The sequence below is a fragment of the Leucopleurus acutus genome (assembly GCF_964270905.1).
Source record: "Leucopleurus acutus genome assembly, chromosome: 2".
Taxonomy (NCBI): Eukaryota; Metazoa; Chordata; class Mammalia; order Artiodactyla; family Delphinidae; genus Leucopleurus; species Leucopleurus acutus.
Window position 1 is genome coordinate 29,588,041 of NC_139143.1, and position 16,517 is coordinate 29,604,557.

Below are 16,517 nucleotides of genomic sequence, written 5' to 3' on the forward strand. Positions count from 1 at the left end.
AGGCAAACTATCTAGGAGGCATTTGCTACGGTGGAAAGACCACAGGTTTGGCATCAACCATATTTGACATGACCAGCAGTTTAGTAGTTGTGGTCACACTGGGCAAATGTCATAATCCCTCTGATCATCAATTCCCTCATCTATAAAATGGATTTAATAATGCCTGTCTCATTTGATTGCTTTGTAAATTTGATTAGATAGTTTGTGAAACAGCAAATAATGGAGCTCTTAAAAGATAGTTGCTGTTTTCATTTGATTTTTGTTTTTCTAGTGCAAGACATTTACTTTCAAATCCCATACAGGAATTTACTTTATCATTTTACAGCAGGAATAACTTTCAGCTGTCCGTCAAGTTCTCAACTTATATTAAAGGAGGTTAAGATAATTCTTCCCAGAATAATAATTCAGGTGGTTCTTCAAAGTTTAGGTGAAGAAAAGAGAAAGAAAAATGTGCATATTTTCAAGTAGATTCTTACCCTTCTGTCCCAGTATGGCAACTTTCAGCCATAACGACCAGTAAGAATCACCTGGGGAGCCTTTGAAATATACCTATGTCCAAGCTCACCTCAGATCAGTTAAATTAGAATATTTGGAGAGGGGCTCAGGGTCTGATACCTTTTAAAAGATAACTTGGGGATTCCATTGTGCAGCCAGGGTTGAGAATTACTGCTCTAAACCATCCCAGTCTAATAAACAGTGTGTGATTTTTATAGATTTCACGATAGAACCAGGTTGGTCCCTTTCTGCTCAGTCAACTTAATTTTACCTGTTTCGGTTTAATCCTGTTTATTCCAGTTGTTCTCTCACTGATGATGTAAAAGGGTGACAGCTTCTATTTCACTGTTCCACATAAACAGTAGGTTCTCTTCAGCCTTCTCATCTCCAGACTGAATAACTCCTGGTCAGTATCAACATGAAAATAGTGTCATCTTATGAAAAGACTGTCCCCTTCTTTCAAAATAGTATCTTTTTTGTTCCACAAAATCAACACTTGACACATGCTTATAAATTAGCATTCTCCTGTTTGAAATGTGGCCATAGACTAATTTTGAATGTGCCTTTACTGAACAAACATTTATCAAGGTACTGTGCTGTTTGCTGGGGACACAAAATCAAATGAGCAATGAGTAGTGGGGGAGACAGAAAAACCAGTGATAAGAATACAGAGTGGTAGAGCAGTGATGAAAGGAGCTGTCAGAGAACAGGTTTGTGCAGCTTTCTCTCTGCTCTCAGCAGAGCCCTCCTGACTCTTGTGGCTTCTGGTCCTCCCTCAATGCAGTTCTTAGTGAATTCCTGCTGCTTCTGTATGCTTTTGCTCCCCCATCTGTTGAGTAATTCTAATTATGTTCTTGCTTGCTTTCCAATATATTTCTAAGGAAAATCGTCATTCGTATATAAACTCATAAACACTATGATTGGCAAGAGTTTAACCTCTTTGCTTCTTTTAGAATCCAATCATATAGACATGAATAAATCATGAACCCGAAGACATTCTTCTCAATTATTTTCATTAAATAATAACTTTTCTTTAAAGTTGTCTTAGTTTTGTATACCTATACGCTTGATTGTTTTCTCTCTAGACGTTCGCTCTGTATTTCCTATGGTCTATTGATGTTTTTGGAACTTTTTTTTAAAAAGAATAGGTTGGATTTTTTTCTCATTATAATACCAATAGCTTCTTACTATAGAAAATTTGGAAACTACAGAGAAATGAAAGAGGACAAAATCATCCATGTGATCATCAACAAAAATTTTTTTAATGGTTTGATATTTTATGCATAATTACATACATAGGCTCATATAAAGAAATTTGTATCTTAATTTTGAACTTAATGTCACACCGTAAGCATCTTTCCATGTTATTAGAAACCCTGGTAAACATTATTTTAAATTGGTTGCATAATATACAATGTAGCATATACACCAGATTAAATGTATATAACTATTGATATTTCTCTATTATTGGACATTTAAGCTATTTCTTTTTTTCAGAAGTAAATTCTACTGCAGTAAATATTTCTCTTTTTTTTTTTTCTTTTTTTGCGGTACGCGGGCCTCTCACTGTTGTGGCCTCTCCCGTTGTGGAGCACAGGCTCCGGATGTGCAGGCTTAGCAGCCATGGCTCACGGGCCCAGCCGCTCCGCGGCATGTGGGATCTTCCCGGACCGGGGCACGAACCTGTGTCCCCTGCATCAGCAGGTGGACTCTCAACCCCTGCGCCACCAGGGAAGCCCCAAACCATTGTCTTCTTTTTGCTCATTCACTCAGCATCAATTCTCAGAAGTAGGATTAGAGGGCTAAAGAGTCTGAGCTGTTTCTTAAGGCCATGGGGTTTTGGGGGAGCAATGTAGTAAATTCTCATGGTTGCTTCCTGGGGAAGCTGGGACCACTGGGAGAGAGTATGTGAAGGAATTCTGCCTCCATTCTGTGTGGGGCTCTCTGCCCACTCAGAATAAGTGATTGTGGAAGAGCTGGAGTGTTTGGCGCCTCCTGGTACTCCTCCCTTGCCCCAGTCACATCACAGGCCACCATCTCCTGCAGTGCCATGCACACTCTTCCAAATACTGCTGAATGCACTGCTAAGATCACGTTGTCCACCCACCTTTTGCAGCCAGACTGGACACTGGAGCAGCCTTAAAGCTACTTTCTAGTACTGTAGGAATCCAGCTGCCCAGATCCCTGTAATAAGCATGCTGCTCCTGATATTAATTCCTTGCTATTTCCTGTCCCTTCATGGGTATGATGAGCTTATTCATCTCTTTTCATCTGCCCCGACAGGGATGGCTTTGTTCATACCCATGGGGTGCATAATTGTGAATAACCATCATTAGGCAAGGTCTTGGGGATTAACTCTTCAAAATAATTAAATCCCTTAATGGGATGGAACCTGGACTAATGAATGGACTGGCAGCCTGCACGCCTACATAGCAGATACTCTCTGCTGATATCAAGCGAGTAATCCTTATTGCTTGCTACCCCAAAAGTGGATATTCTCAATTAAGTTACTGGGTCTGTGGCACGGTCTGAGTTCCGAAGCTGTGATTGATCCATGACCACAGGACATTTGTGAACTGATGTAATGGCCAACATCTTCTGGCTTCAGATAAGGAATTCCATATTCCATTGGCATGTTCTGAAAACAGCTGGGGACTCTGGCCACCATCCCCAACTCTTCTCTTTTCCTCAGCCCAAGCCTAAGCATCCGGTTCATCACTGTACTGTCTCATAAATACCCGAGATCCTTCCTTTTTTTTTTTCTTTTTGACTGCCATTGACACTAGCTCAGATCACATCATCTCTCACCAAACCACATACCAACCTTCTGATTTCTCTTTCAGCCTGCAGCCTTGCCCTGTACCAGTCCTTCTCCAATTTGTAGTCAGGAGTTTTCTTTCAGAAAAAAAATTTGATTATGCCCTTCCCTATGTAAAATCCTTCAGAGGTCCACACTGTTTTCCAGGTGAGGTGTAGACTGTTTGTCCAGGCTTACAAGACCCTTCATGATGTGCTCCTACTTATGTCTCTGCCACAGATCTCCACCTGAATATTTTTTCTTTCCTCCCCTTTTTGGGGGAACTTTCCCTGAGTGCCTTGGACTGGGTTATTAGGGCCCTTGCTGTATTTCTCCTAGGCCTGTACCTCCTTTACCTATCATCTGACACATTTGCTGTATTTGCTTATTTATCATTTATCTCCAATACTTATTAAAGTTTGTGGCACATAGCAGGCATCCAGCAAATGTGTTGGATAAATTTGCTCAAAAGACATTTTTCCTTGTCCTGGGGGTATTTGAGAGTAAAAGTTGACACTGAAAAATATATAAGTAAGTAATATATTTATACCCTTGGCAAACTTTGTGTATTTCAGTAAATATAATAAGTAAATAAGAAAATTTTAGTATATGTTCTAAACTGAAGAAAACTTTTTTCAGTAAGTATAGTAACAAAAAATTTCAGTAAATATAGTAAATAAATAAGAGGTCAATCTTATAGATAATACTGACTGGTTAAATAAATTAACTAATAAATTGAGTCAAGAGGGGTTGATGCATGTGTGGTTTTGTCTGTTAAGTCACAAATTTAAAAAAAGTCAAGGCAAGTGTATTGCTTTAAAAGGACACTGTATCAGGCTTCCCTGGTGGCGCAGTGGTTGAGAGTCCGCCTGCCGATGCAGGGGACACGGGTTCGTGCCCCGGTCCGGGAAGATCCCACATGCCGCGGAGCGGCTGGGCCCGTGAGCCATGGCCGCTGAGCCTGCGCGTCCGGAGCCTGTGCTCCGCAATGGGAGAGGCCACAACAGTGAGAGGCCCGCGTACTGCAAGAAAAAAAAAAAAAAGGACACTGTATCTTCAAATAAATGCTAAATCTTGTTTTCTCATGACTGTATCATCAAATGTTTAATCAGTCCTTATGTCCCTTTTTACTCTGATTTAAACTTTTTATCGTGTGTGTGTGTGTGTGTGTGTGTGTGTGTGTGTGTGTGTGTGTGTGTATCATGATAGCATACCTAAGATATATAATCATAAGCGCACACGCATATTTTGGTGCCTTTGTTTCTTTGGGATGGGCCTCTAGATGTGAGATTCCTGTGTGGAAGGAAGCAATATGTTAGAGTACTCTTTCCCCAAATCGTTGACAAGAGTAAATGCTGCCACTCATAAATTATTTCTTGTCTCTTTGAGTGCAAAGAGAGATCTCTATATTGCTTTGTGTCATGCTTCTCTCGTCAACATAAAGCATCTCTTTATGTCTGCTAGCCATGTAGGCTTGCTCTTCTTAGGCTTGTCTAATCTATACTTTGCCCACATTTGGTTGGGCTATTGGCCTTTTCTTACTAATTTTTAATTTATTTTTGTAGGGTACAGCTGTTAACTCTTTGTTTCTCATTTGCATAACAAATATTTATTCCAGACTTTTACTGTTTTTCATTAACTTTGTGGTATCTTTTGCTCTATAATTTTTTTACTTTTATAGTTCTATATATCTTTTATTACTTCTATATAGCTGGCTTGTTTATTAGTTTTCTGTGGCCAGTGCAACAGATTAGCACACACTGTGGCTTAAAATAACAGAAATTTATTCTCTTGCAGTTCTGGAAGCCAGAAGTCTGAAATTAGTTTTACTGGGCCAAAGCCAAGGTGTCAGCAGAGGGGTGCTCCCTCCAGAGGGTAGCCACCATGTTCTAGGGGAGAATACACTCCTTACCCCTTCCAGCTTCTGGTAGCTGCTGGCATCCCTTGGCCTGCTGCTATGTCACCCCAGTCCTCAAGGCCAGGATCTTCAAATCTGCCTGCTCCGTGTTCACACTCCCTCCTCCTCTGGGTGTGTCAGAGTCCCTTCTGCCTATCTCTACTACGATTGCCTTTAGGGCTCACTCAAATAATCCAGGATAATCTCCTCATCTCAAAACCTTTAATTTAATCACATCTGCAAAGATTCTATTTCGTTGACAGTTTCCAGATTAGGACCTGACGTCTTTGGAGGCCATTATTTAGCCTCCTACAGCGTGATTAAGGTTTTTACCACTCCAAGACTGTAGATGTAGTTGCCCAGATTTTCTTGAAAGTGTTGGTGTATCCTTATTCTTCCTGAGAATATATTTTTCTATGTAGTGTAATATAGGGGTATCTTCCACTTGTGCCAGATTAAACCGCTTCACCTCTTTCAGACTGAATTAAAATAGCATGTTTTAAATAAAAATCATGTGTAGTACTATTTCTGGATTCTCTGTAAGTCCCCTTGTCTGTTTATCCATTCCTATGCCACTACCATATTAATATGATTACTATGACTCTATGGTTCATTTTTAATAATACTGAAGACATTTACAGTTAAAAATTTCTCTCTGACACCAAATATTTCTTCATTTCATGGTTTTGCTATGAAGAGCTCAACTGTTCATAGTTTCCTAGAGAATAGAAAAATTCACATTTCTTTTCTCTTTTGATGTAAGGATAATCTAAGAGTGAGTTTTAAAATGTTCAAGTAGTTAAGATTTGTTTTATGAGTTACATGTTAATGGTGTGTCTCTCATTTTGTTACATTATGAGCAGAGAATGAAGCCTGTAGAATATTTCATTTTAACCATTGTTCAAGTTTTCTTAATGGCAGTTACAGGAAGGTTTTTTTAATAAATGTTCCACAGACAAATATTGTTTTGAGGGGCTTGATATATAAAATGAAAAATATATAAATGTACACATAATCAACTTTATTGATTGTATTATTTAATTTTCATATATCCTCATTTATTTTCTATTAGATCTACCCAGGCTTGAAAGACATATTTTAAAGTGGTAGTGTTTGTTTTTTTGTTTTTGTTTCTGTTTTGTTTTTTTTTGCGGTACGCAGGCCTCTCACTGTTGTGGCCTCTCCCGTTGAGGAGCACAGGCTCTGGACACGCAGGCTCAGCAGCCATGGCTCATGGGCCCAGCCGCTCCGCGGCATGTGGGATCTTCCCGGACCGGGGCACGAACCTGTGTCCCCTGCATCGGCAGGCGGACTCTCAATCACTGCGCCACCAAGGAAGCCCAGTGGTAGTTGGTAGTTTAATTGCCTTTTTATTACCTTTTGCTTTATGTATTTAGCCACTATGTTGTTTGGTACATACCAGTTTATAACTGTCAGTTCCATTACTATGACCTTTTTCACATCTAGTCCTTTTAAGCCCTCCTCACCTCTTATTCTAATTTTTACTGAGATCCTTTATCCAATTTGTTGTAGATCAGTGTTTCTCAACCTTTTTTTCATTATCACCTTACTTGGGAAATTTTTAGACATTTTTTCCTAATCCTGCCCCCACCATGAAATTTTAATACCACAGATATATTGCATATTTACTGTATGTATATCTATGTTTTATTAATAAAAAAGAGTAACTTTCATCTACACACACATCTCTACACTCACACCGCAAAGAATCAATTTTCAGTCCCTTTAGGGTAATAGCACTGGGAATGCATGTAATAGATTCTTAGTAGGCCTTCCCCTATAAAGTGTCCTAGCAAGTACATCAAACACATATTCATATCACATTGATAACCAATTATTTCTTCTTTCCTTTATCCTCCTTGATGGCTTTTAGTGTTATTTACTGTTTGGTTAGAGCTCTTCATTGAATATGTTCCTCATATGGGTTATGTAGGTAATACAGTCTCTAAACCTGTATATATCTGCAAATATTTTTTTCTTTCCCACTGGCAGGTAAAATCCTTGACTGGGTAAAGCACTACTGGGCTTCACTCTTTTTCTTCCATGGTCTGTCACCACCAAGTGCTGGTTTAGTGTTGCCGATGGTTAGCTCCACGCCAGTCTGATCCATTTTCCTTGATAGGTACCTTTTTGTTTTGTTCTGTTTTGGGCCGGGAGTTTGTAAGAATTCCTCTCTCTCCTTGGTATTGATTAATTCTACAGAATGTGCCTAGATGTGACTTCCCACATTACATTTGCCTCCATCTTCAGTTATCTTTCCAACATGTAAATCTATGTCTTTCCTCAAGTTGGACACTTTTTTCTTCTGTTATTCACAAACGTATTCTTTTTGTCTCTTTTTCTCTTCTAATACACCTATTAGCCACATGTTATATATCTTCAATTTATCGATCACCCTTTTCTCCCCTCGTCACCCTTATACTTTTGTGTATGTGTGTGTGCATGCATGTTTGTGCTTTGAGATATTTCTTCCATTTGGTCTTTGGGCCACTAATTTGGGCCTCAACAGTGTTCTTTAATTACTCTTCTAATTTAGCTCTAAAATCGTAGAGTTTTAGTCCAGCCAGAGGACTTCTTTTTTTTAGTCCTATCAGAGGATTATCTTCTGATTTCTCTTTGGTATTTTTGTTTTTCCCCTTCACATTTTATTGTGGCATTTCATCCTGCCTATGAGTTGTTTTGGGTCAACAGAAATAGGCAGTATTTATAACCCCTACTCTCTTGGGTTAAGCAGCCTCTTCAGAGTCACAAAGGGGCTGAGCTGGATCTCTTTCCTTGCGGTACAGCTCTCTGTCCAGGATTGTACTGTCCATCATAAGGTTTTTGCAGACATTGGAAAAAAATGGCTTAAAGTAGGTCAATGTGCCTGAGCCACTAGCTAACTTCAAGATGATTTATTTAAGTTTAAAATGTTAGCTAATGTTTCTCACCAGAAAGAGCAAGTCTTTAAACTGCTGATGTTTAAAAGCCAAGGGGCTTTTGTTATTCCTTTACGAAAACATGATGAGTAAATTTAACTCAGAGAGCAGTGGGCCTTACTGCAGATCTCAGCATAGAATAAGTGTTTCATACCTTTGAAATAATTACATTTTGAATGTCCTAGCAAAAATGGGTGGACTGGGAGGTAAGACACTGAAAACAGGGGAAATTTAATAGAAGTTCTGCCTCAAGCCCAAGTACAGAAATTCTACCCCAGCACAAGTTCATTACAGTGAGCACTATATTTAAAAATTTTAAGACTCCTGGTGTAAGTAATCAGCACATATTGAAGTAAAAATAAGCTTTATTTAATGACAGTCTGTTACTATCTGTAGCTTTTGGAGTTTCTATTTTCATTCATGTTTGATAGTTCTGGTCTTTATTTTAAATCTCACAAAAATAACACAGTGAGATAAATTTAAGGCTCAGAGCCAGAAGTACAGATAGGTTAGAAGATCTCTTATGTTTCATTTGTGCTAAATTTATTGTTAACTAAGAGCAAAAATAAAAGCATTTGTTTAAAAATACTGGCTTGAGACTTCCCTGGCGGTCCAGTGGTTAAGACTTAGCCTTCCAATGCAGGGGGTGTGGTTTTGATCCCTGGTCCGAGAGCTAAGATCTCACATGCGTTGCAGCCAAAAAAGCAAAACATAAAGCAGAAGCAATATTGTAACAAGTTCAATAAAGACTTTAAAAATGGTCCACATCAAAAAAAAAAAAAAGTCTTTAAAAATACTGGCTCACTAACTATGGGGACTTACATAACACACAAAGTACATATGCCCTTTCCCTTTGTGAAAGTGAAAAATACAAACAATTTATGTGACTGTGAGATGACCATGAGTCTGGGCTCTAGAAATCTGGGCTATGTAGGCATCACCAAACCTTCAAGGGTGTGTGACAAGAGTATAGTGCACAACTCGGCAGAGTGACAAAGCTCACAGGGAGGAGGTTGTGTTGGTGGCAGCTCTGCAGGAAAATCCACAAAGCCCCACCAAGTGCATCTTCCCTCACATCCAGTGTCTGAGACTCTCACTGCCAAGCCCTCATTTCTCCATAGTAAATTTGAAATTTATGTAGACCCTGAAATCAGCAAATCAGCAGCTGTTTTTTCCTTATCCTTCTCCCTCTATCTCTTCATATCTCTCTTTCTCTCTCCCTCCCTCTTCCCTCTCACCTCTTTATTAAAAAAGTAATTTGCAACTGCCTGATGCACTCATTCTACGTACCTCATAGGAATACCTGCTTTGTGGGGAGGCTGCCTCCACGCTTTGCATGCAAAGTAATTTGGTCACTTTTGGTGAGTTCTATTTGGGCAACCTTTATCAGCACACTTAGTTAGACAAAAAGGAAGCCTCCATGCCTGACATGGGGTGCAACTCCTCTTTTCTCTAACTTCCAAGGATTATGGAGCTTAGGCTATACTGCACCAGCTCTAGGCAGGAGCATGGCTGGATTATGCCAGACGCTCCTCCCTGCTGTCAGCTGTCGCCCTAGCACTGGCATACCAGCTCCCTCCTCCTTAATATTCCAAAGCTTTAGGGTTTTGATCTTTGGCTTCATTCTTTTCTAAGGCTGAATTGCAGGAATCACTGCTGTACATCTACATTTCATCCATTTTCTCTTTTCAGTCTTCAAATTCTTTCTACATGATCATTATCAATAATGTATTCTTATCAAAGTAAGATAAGACTCTGCCACTTGGGGCCATTAATACCAAAGCCTTATTGCCTGTTTAGCCTCCGAAGGCATTTGAGTTTGTGGCTGAATAACAACATTCTGAAGAACCAATAAAAGAAGACCAGTTCCCTCTTATGATAATGAGGAGTCTATGAAAACACACAGAGAAAATAAAAAGGATAATGTTGCAATCCACTCACCTAAGATGATATAATAGCTATGGACCTACCACTATTCAGAGTGTCCCTGAGGTTAAAAAAAAAAATTTACTAAAAAAATTATGTTTGTGAAAATCTTATAAGGAAAGCCTTTACTTTTTATTTTTTTCAGTTATTTTTAGGCTGGGCTAATAATTATAGATTTCTAGGCAGACCATAAGTTGAATTCAGTAAAATACGTTTTAAACAAGAAGGTGAATTTAGGCAAATCCCTGATAAGTAGTCATGATTCCCCCCATAATGGCTAACACTTAAAGGATACTTACCTACTACTATCTCTTAATCCTCACAAAAACCTTTTAAAGTAAATACTAATATTATCTATCTTTTACTGAAGAAGAAACTGGAAATTAATGAGATTAAGAAACGGAGTTTGTAAATTGGAAAACCAGCTGGAATCCAGGTCTTTCTGGGTCCAATCACAACTGTTTAATATGCTCTGCCTCTTCACGTGTAGATAATTTGAGTTCATGAAAAAGTAAAAGAAGAGTAGATTTGCATCGTAGCATTGAAATGACTATTGCAATAATTGTTGAATTGCACAATACTCAAAACAACAATGTAATCTGTGTTCCTACTACTACTCTATTTCCATAAACTCTTTTGAATTTATGAAGTGCTGCCAAGGGGTGAAGTGCTTGCCTTTTAAAATTTGAATGAATAGTTTTAATTTTCAATGTTTATTTATTCCTACTTAAAATAGCATACTTGTAGGTTTTCTGACTTTGGTTCTGAATATTTTTTCTAGGGTCAACGTCTTTTCGAAAAGTTGCTCCAACTGACTTCTCAAAATGTTGAAATCAAGCTAGTGAGTGATGTAACAGCTGATTCAAAGGTATTAGAAGCCTTGAAATCAAAGGGTAAGGCCAAGGTTGACATGGTACTCTACCTCTGGGTGTTCTGTGCCGGTACCTTTAATTCTACATAGAGCAGTACATGATTTCTTTATAATCAACACACTTGACTTAGTGCACTTCTTATTTCTCCTTGGAAAAACAGCTTGATTAAAGCCTTTAAATGAGAGAACTAATTAGTTAATTCTACTGGGATTTTTTAAATAGTGTTGTTGCATATTAGCTTATGCAAAATAATTTACTAGCCATTAGATGATAATTAACTGGAAAGCAGAATCTTTCCCTCTCTGACACTTCAGTGATGTGATTAGAGAGAAGAGCCGCTTCTTATCAGAACAAACATTGGATTTCTGCTTTTCTCTTGACCATCAAATGGAAATTCTCCTCATGCTACATATATTCTTTGAAATAATATAGTCAGATGTAGGAGTCTATGAAACACTGCCTAATTCACAACTTTTAAGACAATTCCACAGGAGATCATCATTTGTATGGCCACTTTGCAATTTGTCTCACAACACTGAGGATAATTATAAAATAAATTTCTTAATTTTGCTGTATCTTTACTAACTGAACTCTCACAAAAAGTTTTTACTGATTTATCAAAAACTTTCACCCTGAATTTACTATCCAAACTGTAAGCCTATGAAAGAAATTGGCAGGTGTGAGCTAGTGAAAATGTTCAAGATGCTGGGTGTCCCCGGGAGAGGACAAGGTGTTGGCCCCAGTGAGTGTCAGTGTTTCACCTGATGATACTACATCTCACATGTGTGCTGTTTAAACATATTGGGCATTTTTGCTTGTCATCTTCCCTACATCAGTAAGTGAAAATAAAATACTTTCTAAAAAATGGAACAGACTATGAGGCAAGTAAGTGAGCCCAAGTGGCCTTTCCTTCTGCAGAAGAAAAATGGAAAGTGATAAAGCCTATGAAAAGAAATTAAATAGAGAAGACAAAAGCTTGGCCAGGCATGTGGGCTTACCACCATGCACATTCTATTTTCTATGCATGGGAAAATAAAGAAAACTTACATGAGTTACTGCTAGGTCTGAAAGCTTCACCCTGCTACTTGAGCACAGCACAATATACTTGAAAAACTAGAAAATACCTAGTTCAGTGGATTGACAGATACAACCAACATGGATTAGAAATGTATGAATACTTAAACTGTTTAAAAAATATGAAATTGGGTTCCCACTGTAAATTGAATTTCTATCTGAAAATTTGTTATCTGACGCATATTTAGGAGTGGATTACTTTAGGCTAACTCTGAGTGCCTGTATTTACCTGTATTTGCAGATGATTTTTCTCATGGAAGCTACTTGCATGTCCTTGGGGTTTGATTACCCCAGAAGGGTAAAAAGCAGATGAGTTAGGAAGAGAGGGATATAGCCTGAGACTTCAGTTGCTTCTTGACTGTACATCCATAGTTCTGTTCCTTGCCGTAGCCATTCTAAACCTTATAAACTCAACCAAAAGTTAAAACTAGGCAGTACTGGGGGTATGACAGCCTTTTTTAGTTGCTGCTGAGTATTTGGCTACTTTAGGCAGGGAATAGCAATTAATGAATTTATAGATAAAGCCCTTGCTTACATTTCTATTGTGAACTATGAATTAAAGTTTCATTATAGTCAGTGCTTCTCACACAAAAGAAGTGTTTGAATTTCACAAGTATATGCATATGTCACTACAGCTCAGGCTTTGTTAATGTCTAATAGGAGTTCTTATCAAAATAAGAAAATGGTTTTCCTTCACAATGGGAGAACAATAAACAGGACCCAGGGTTCTCACAGCTATTCCCTATGTACCTAGAGTGAGCCTATCTGGCTTTTATTAATGCGCATAGGTGTAATATATATGCATCTTTAAAACGCAGTTTTTGTATTTCTCTGCTCTCACCCTGTGGCAGAGACATAGTATATAATCACAGTGCATTTAAGAAAAAATGATATTTTTATGAAACCATTTTAAATCTCTGTTGGAATACTTTGCTTTGGGGTTATCTTTAAATTTCTTTAGGGAGAGTTCCTAGTCTTTTGGTAAAGTTCCAGGAAGGTTTGTCCAGAAATAGTCCACAAAAAAACAGATAAGTGTGAGACTAGCCATGAGCTACTTCAGCTGTGAAGGAGTTACTGAGTTTAGAAGTTAATCAAATTTATTGTGAAAAAGAACAAGAGTGAGGCTTCCCCAGGAAATGGTAAAGATTTAGTGCAGACATTGGCCCAGCGAAGGCGCAGTGGGCTGGAGATGTGAGGTGGCCCAAGGCCACAGAGCCCTCCATGGGTGGGGTGAGATTGCAGGTTAGTCACTGTGCCACATGCTCCCCACTCCTTGACTCAGAAGTCAGAAGATAATCCTCCAAGGTCTCACCCTGTGGCTGGAAGGTGGGGTGCTTTTGAAACCCAACCTCCTTGAAGTCCTTAAACCCCGGCAGGGATTTCATTCTAGACAAGTCTCCCTGTAAATTCAGAGTTTCACTGATCAGTTTTCCTAATTTCACTTGCTCACCATCTCCACTTGTATCCCCCAATAGCATCTCATAGGCAGCGTGTTAACCTGCATACCCCTTCCCCTCGCTCAGTAGCTCCAACAGCAGCTTCCTTTACCTGAATTTCCAACCGCCCACTCACTCCACACTCTCATTCTTCACATCTAACAGACCAGATTCTATAGGATCTGCCCCTGAGTCTCTCTCCTAGATATTACAGTCCCTTCTCAGCTACACCTGCCCTAGTGCAGGTATTTAATACCTTGCCCAGACCTAGCCACAGCTACTTTCTCTCTTCCCAACTTCTGATCTTCTCACCCTCCCACCATCTGATCTCCATGCAGCTACCAAAGGGATCCTCCACAACATGATTATTATCAGCTCACATCCCCACCTAAATCGGGTGTGTGTATGAGTATGCCCGAGTGTTACATACACCTTTTAACTGAGAAATATCATACCTGCAATGAAGAGCACAGTATTAAGTGTATAGCTCTAGGAATTTTTATGAAGTAAACACTTCTGAATAATCCCTTCACAGATCGTGATGTACAGCATTGCAGATGTCTCAGGAAATGTTTTCATTACCCTTTGAAGTCAGTATCTTCTGCACAGCTGACCACTATTTCAACTTCTGCCATTATAGATTATATTTGTGCTTTTTTTGAATTTTATATAAATTGACTTATTAAGTACATACTCTTTCATATCTGGATTCTTTTGCTCAATTTTATAAGATCCATATATGTTGTGTATAAAAGTAGTTTGCCCTTTTACATTTTTATATGATATTCCATCATGTAAATATAATTTATGGATTCTACTGATGATGGACATTTGGATTTTTCCCACTTTTTTGTTATTGTAAATAATATGGTGCTATGACCATTCTTGTATGTCTTTTTGGTGCCTGTTTATACTCATTTCTTTCGATATTTACCAGGAGCGGAATTGCCGACATCACAGGCTATGTATGTTCAACTTCAATAGACATTGCCCGTCAGCTTCCAAAGTGGTTATACCAGTTTACACCACCACAGACAACACATGAAAGTTTCATTTGCTCCATATTCTCACAAAATCTGGCATTCTTTGTCTTTTTTATTTTAGCCATCCTGATGGATATGTAGCATGACGTGACTTTAATTTTTTTTCCCCTGATGACTAATGATGTTGAGCATCTTCTCATATACTTATTGACCATTTCTATATCTTCTTTGTTGAAGTGCCTGTTCAAGTATTGTGCCCGTTGTTATTTTATTTTTGTTTTTTTTATTGGCCTATTCTTGATTAATAGGCTGGATTTGAATCCTTTTTTGGCTATATGTATTTCAATTATCTTCTCCCATTTGAAGCTTGTTTTTCCACTCTTCTAATGGTGTCTTTAGATAAATAGAAGGTCTTAATTTAATGAAATCCAGTTTATTAAGTACTCCTTTATTGTTGGTGCTCATTGCATCCTGTATAAAAAATATTTGTCATCACAAAGTCATAAAGATATCCTCATTTGTTGTGTTCTAAATTCTGTATTGTTTTACCTTTCAGAGTTAATTCTATTTAGATCTGGACTTACTTTTTATATATGAGGTGAAGCAGGGTTGAAGATCAGTTTTTATTTATATGGAAAGCCGTTTACTAAAAACAAATTTTTTTCTTCACTGCATTTCAGAGGCATCCTTGTTGAAAATTGGGTGACTATGTGTTTGGGTCCGTTTCTATATTCCCTATGTATTACATTCCAGTTAGTCTACTTATCTATCTTAGGACAAATACCACATTGTTTATTTACTGTGGCTTTATAATACATGTTAAATCAGGTGGTGTAATTTTTTCATCTTTGTTTTTCATCTTTAAAACCGTGTTAGTTATTCTTGGCCCTTCAGATTTAAAAATAAAATTTGGAATCAGTTTGTCACAAAAATGCTGAAATTTTTATTAGAATTATGTTGACTCTTTAGATAAACTTCGGGAGAATTGACATTGACAGTATTGAGTCTTCTACTCCATAAACATGGCAAGGCCTCTTACTACTGTTTTAGCTACATCTCTCAAGTTTTTGATATGACAAAATTACTAAAGTATTTTTCAGTTCAAAAAGGTTTCTAATTTCTACTTTAATTGCTACTTTGAACCATGGTTTATTTAGAATTGTAATCCTTGATCTCTAAACATTTGAAAGATTGTTCTATTTATCTTTTTGTTATCTTCACTATGGTCAGAAGAATATACTCTATGATTTCAAACATTTGAAATTTGTGGAAAATTACTTTATACATTTTTATTTGTAGAAATAAATTTACTTTATAAATCTTTAGGCCTGTTAATGTGATGCCATTATATAACTTTTCAGTTTTGTTTCTGTATTTCATCAGCTCTTAAAGTTGTCTTGGCCAGAGTGTCAGTCTAAAAGCTACTTCATCATAGCCAAAAGTGGAGTATATGTAAAGTGGCTTCTCATTGCCTAATGCATAATCCTAACTGGTAGGCCTCAAAGACAAGCTAAATAAGGTGTAATATTGTCATTGGAATCCTCTGTTTCTTTCTCCATATCCACCTTCAAGTGGGGTATGCCCTCTGCTACCAACATTTAGCTTGCTAGGAAGTAACTGTGACATATCTCTTAAGTCCTGTTCCCCCTGCTCATGCCTCCCAGCAAATGCCTTTGATGTCCCGTTTTTCATCAAACCTGATACTTGTAACATCACAGCAATATTACTGAAAATTTATACTATTAGTAAAATTTTTATTTTTGGCTATGTCTTTTAGTCATAAGCAAAATATATTGCTCAACAATACTACTGTATTTTTGAAGCCTGTTTTTAGAGGAGTTTTAGGTTTACAACAAAATTAAGAGGAATGTACAGAGATTTCCTGTGTACTGCCTACCCCACACATGCATTGCCTCCTGCATTATCAACACCACTTTCCCAACAGTATATTTTTCACCAAGGATGAACCTGTATTGACACATCATGATCACCCCAAATCCATTTTACCTTAGGATTCAATCTTGGTGTTATATATCCTATGAATGTGGACAAATGTATAATGACATATATCCACCACTGTAATATCATACAGGGTATT

At 37.9% G+C, this 16,517-nt stretch overlaps 1 protein-coding gene across 1 annotated transcript in view; it reads left to right on the forward strand.

Annotated features, from left to right (window-relative positions):
- PLD5 (phospholipase D family member 5) overlaps window positions 1-16,517 on the forward strand; it is a gene marked incomplete at both ends in the record, with an annotated part of 494,399 nt that overhangs the window by 301,019 nt on the left and 176,863 nt on the right. Inside the window, one exon of the mRNA XM_082833648.1 lies at window positions 10,836-10,947. Within this exon, the coding sequence (XP_082689774.1) occupies window positions 10,836-10,947 (112 nt within the window). The remainder of the gene's footprint in view (window positions 1-10,835; window positions 10,948-16,517) is intronic.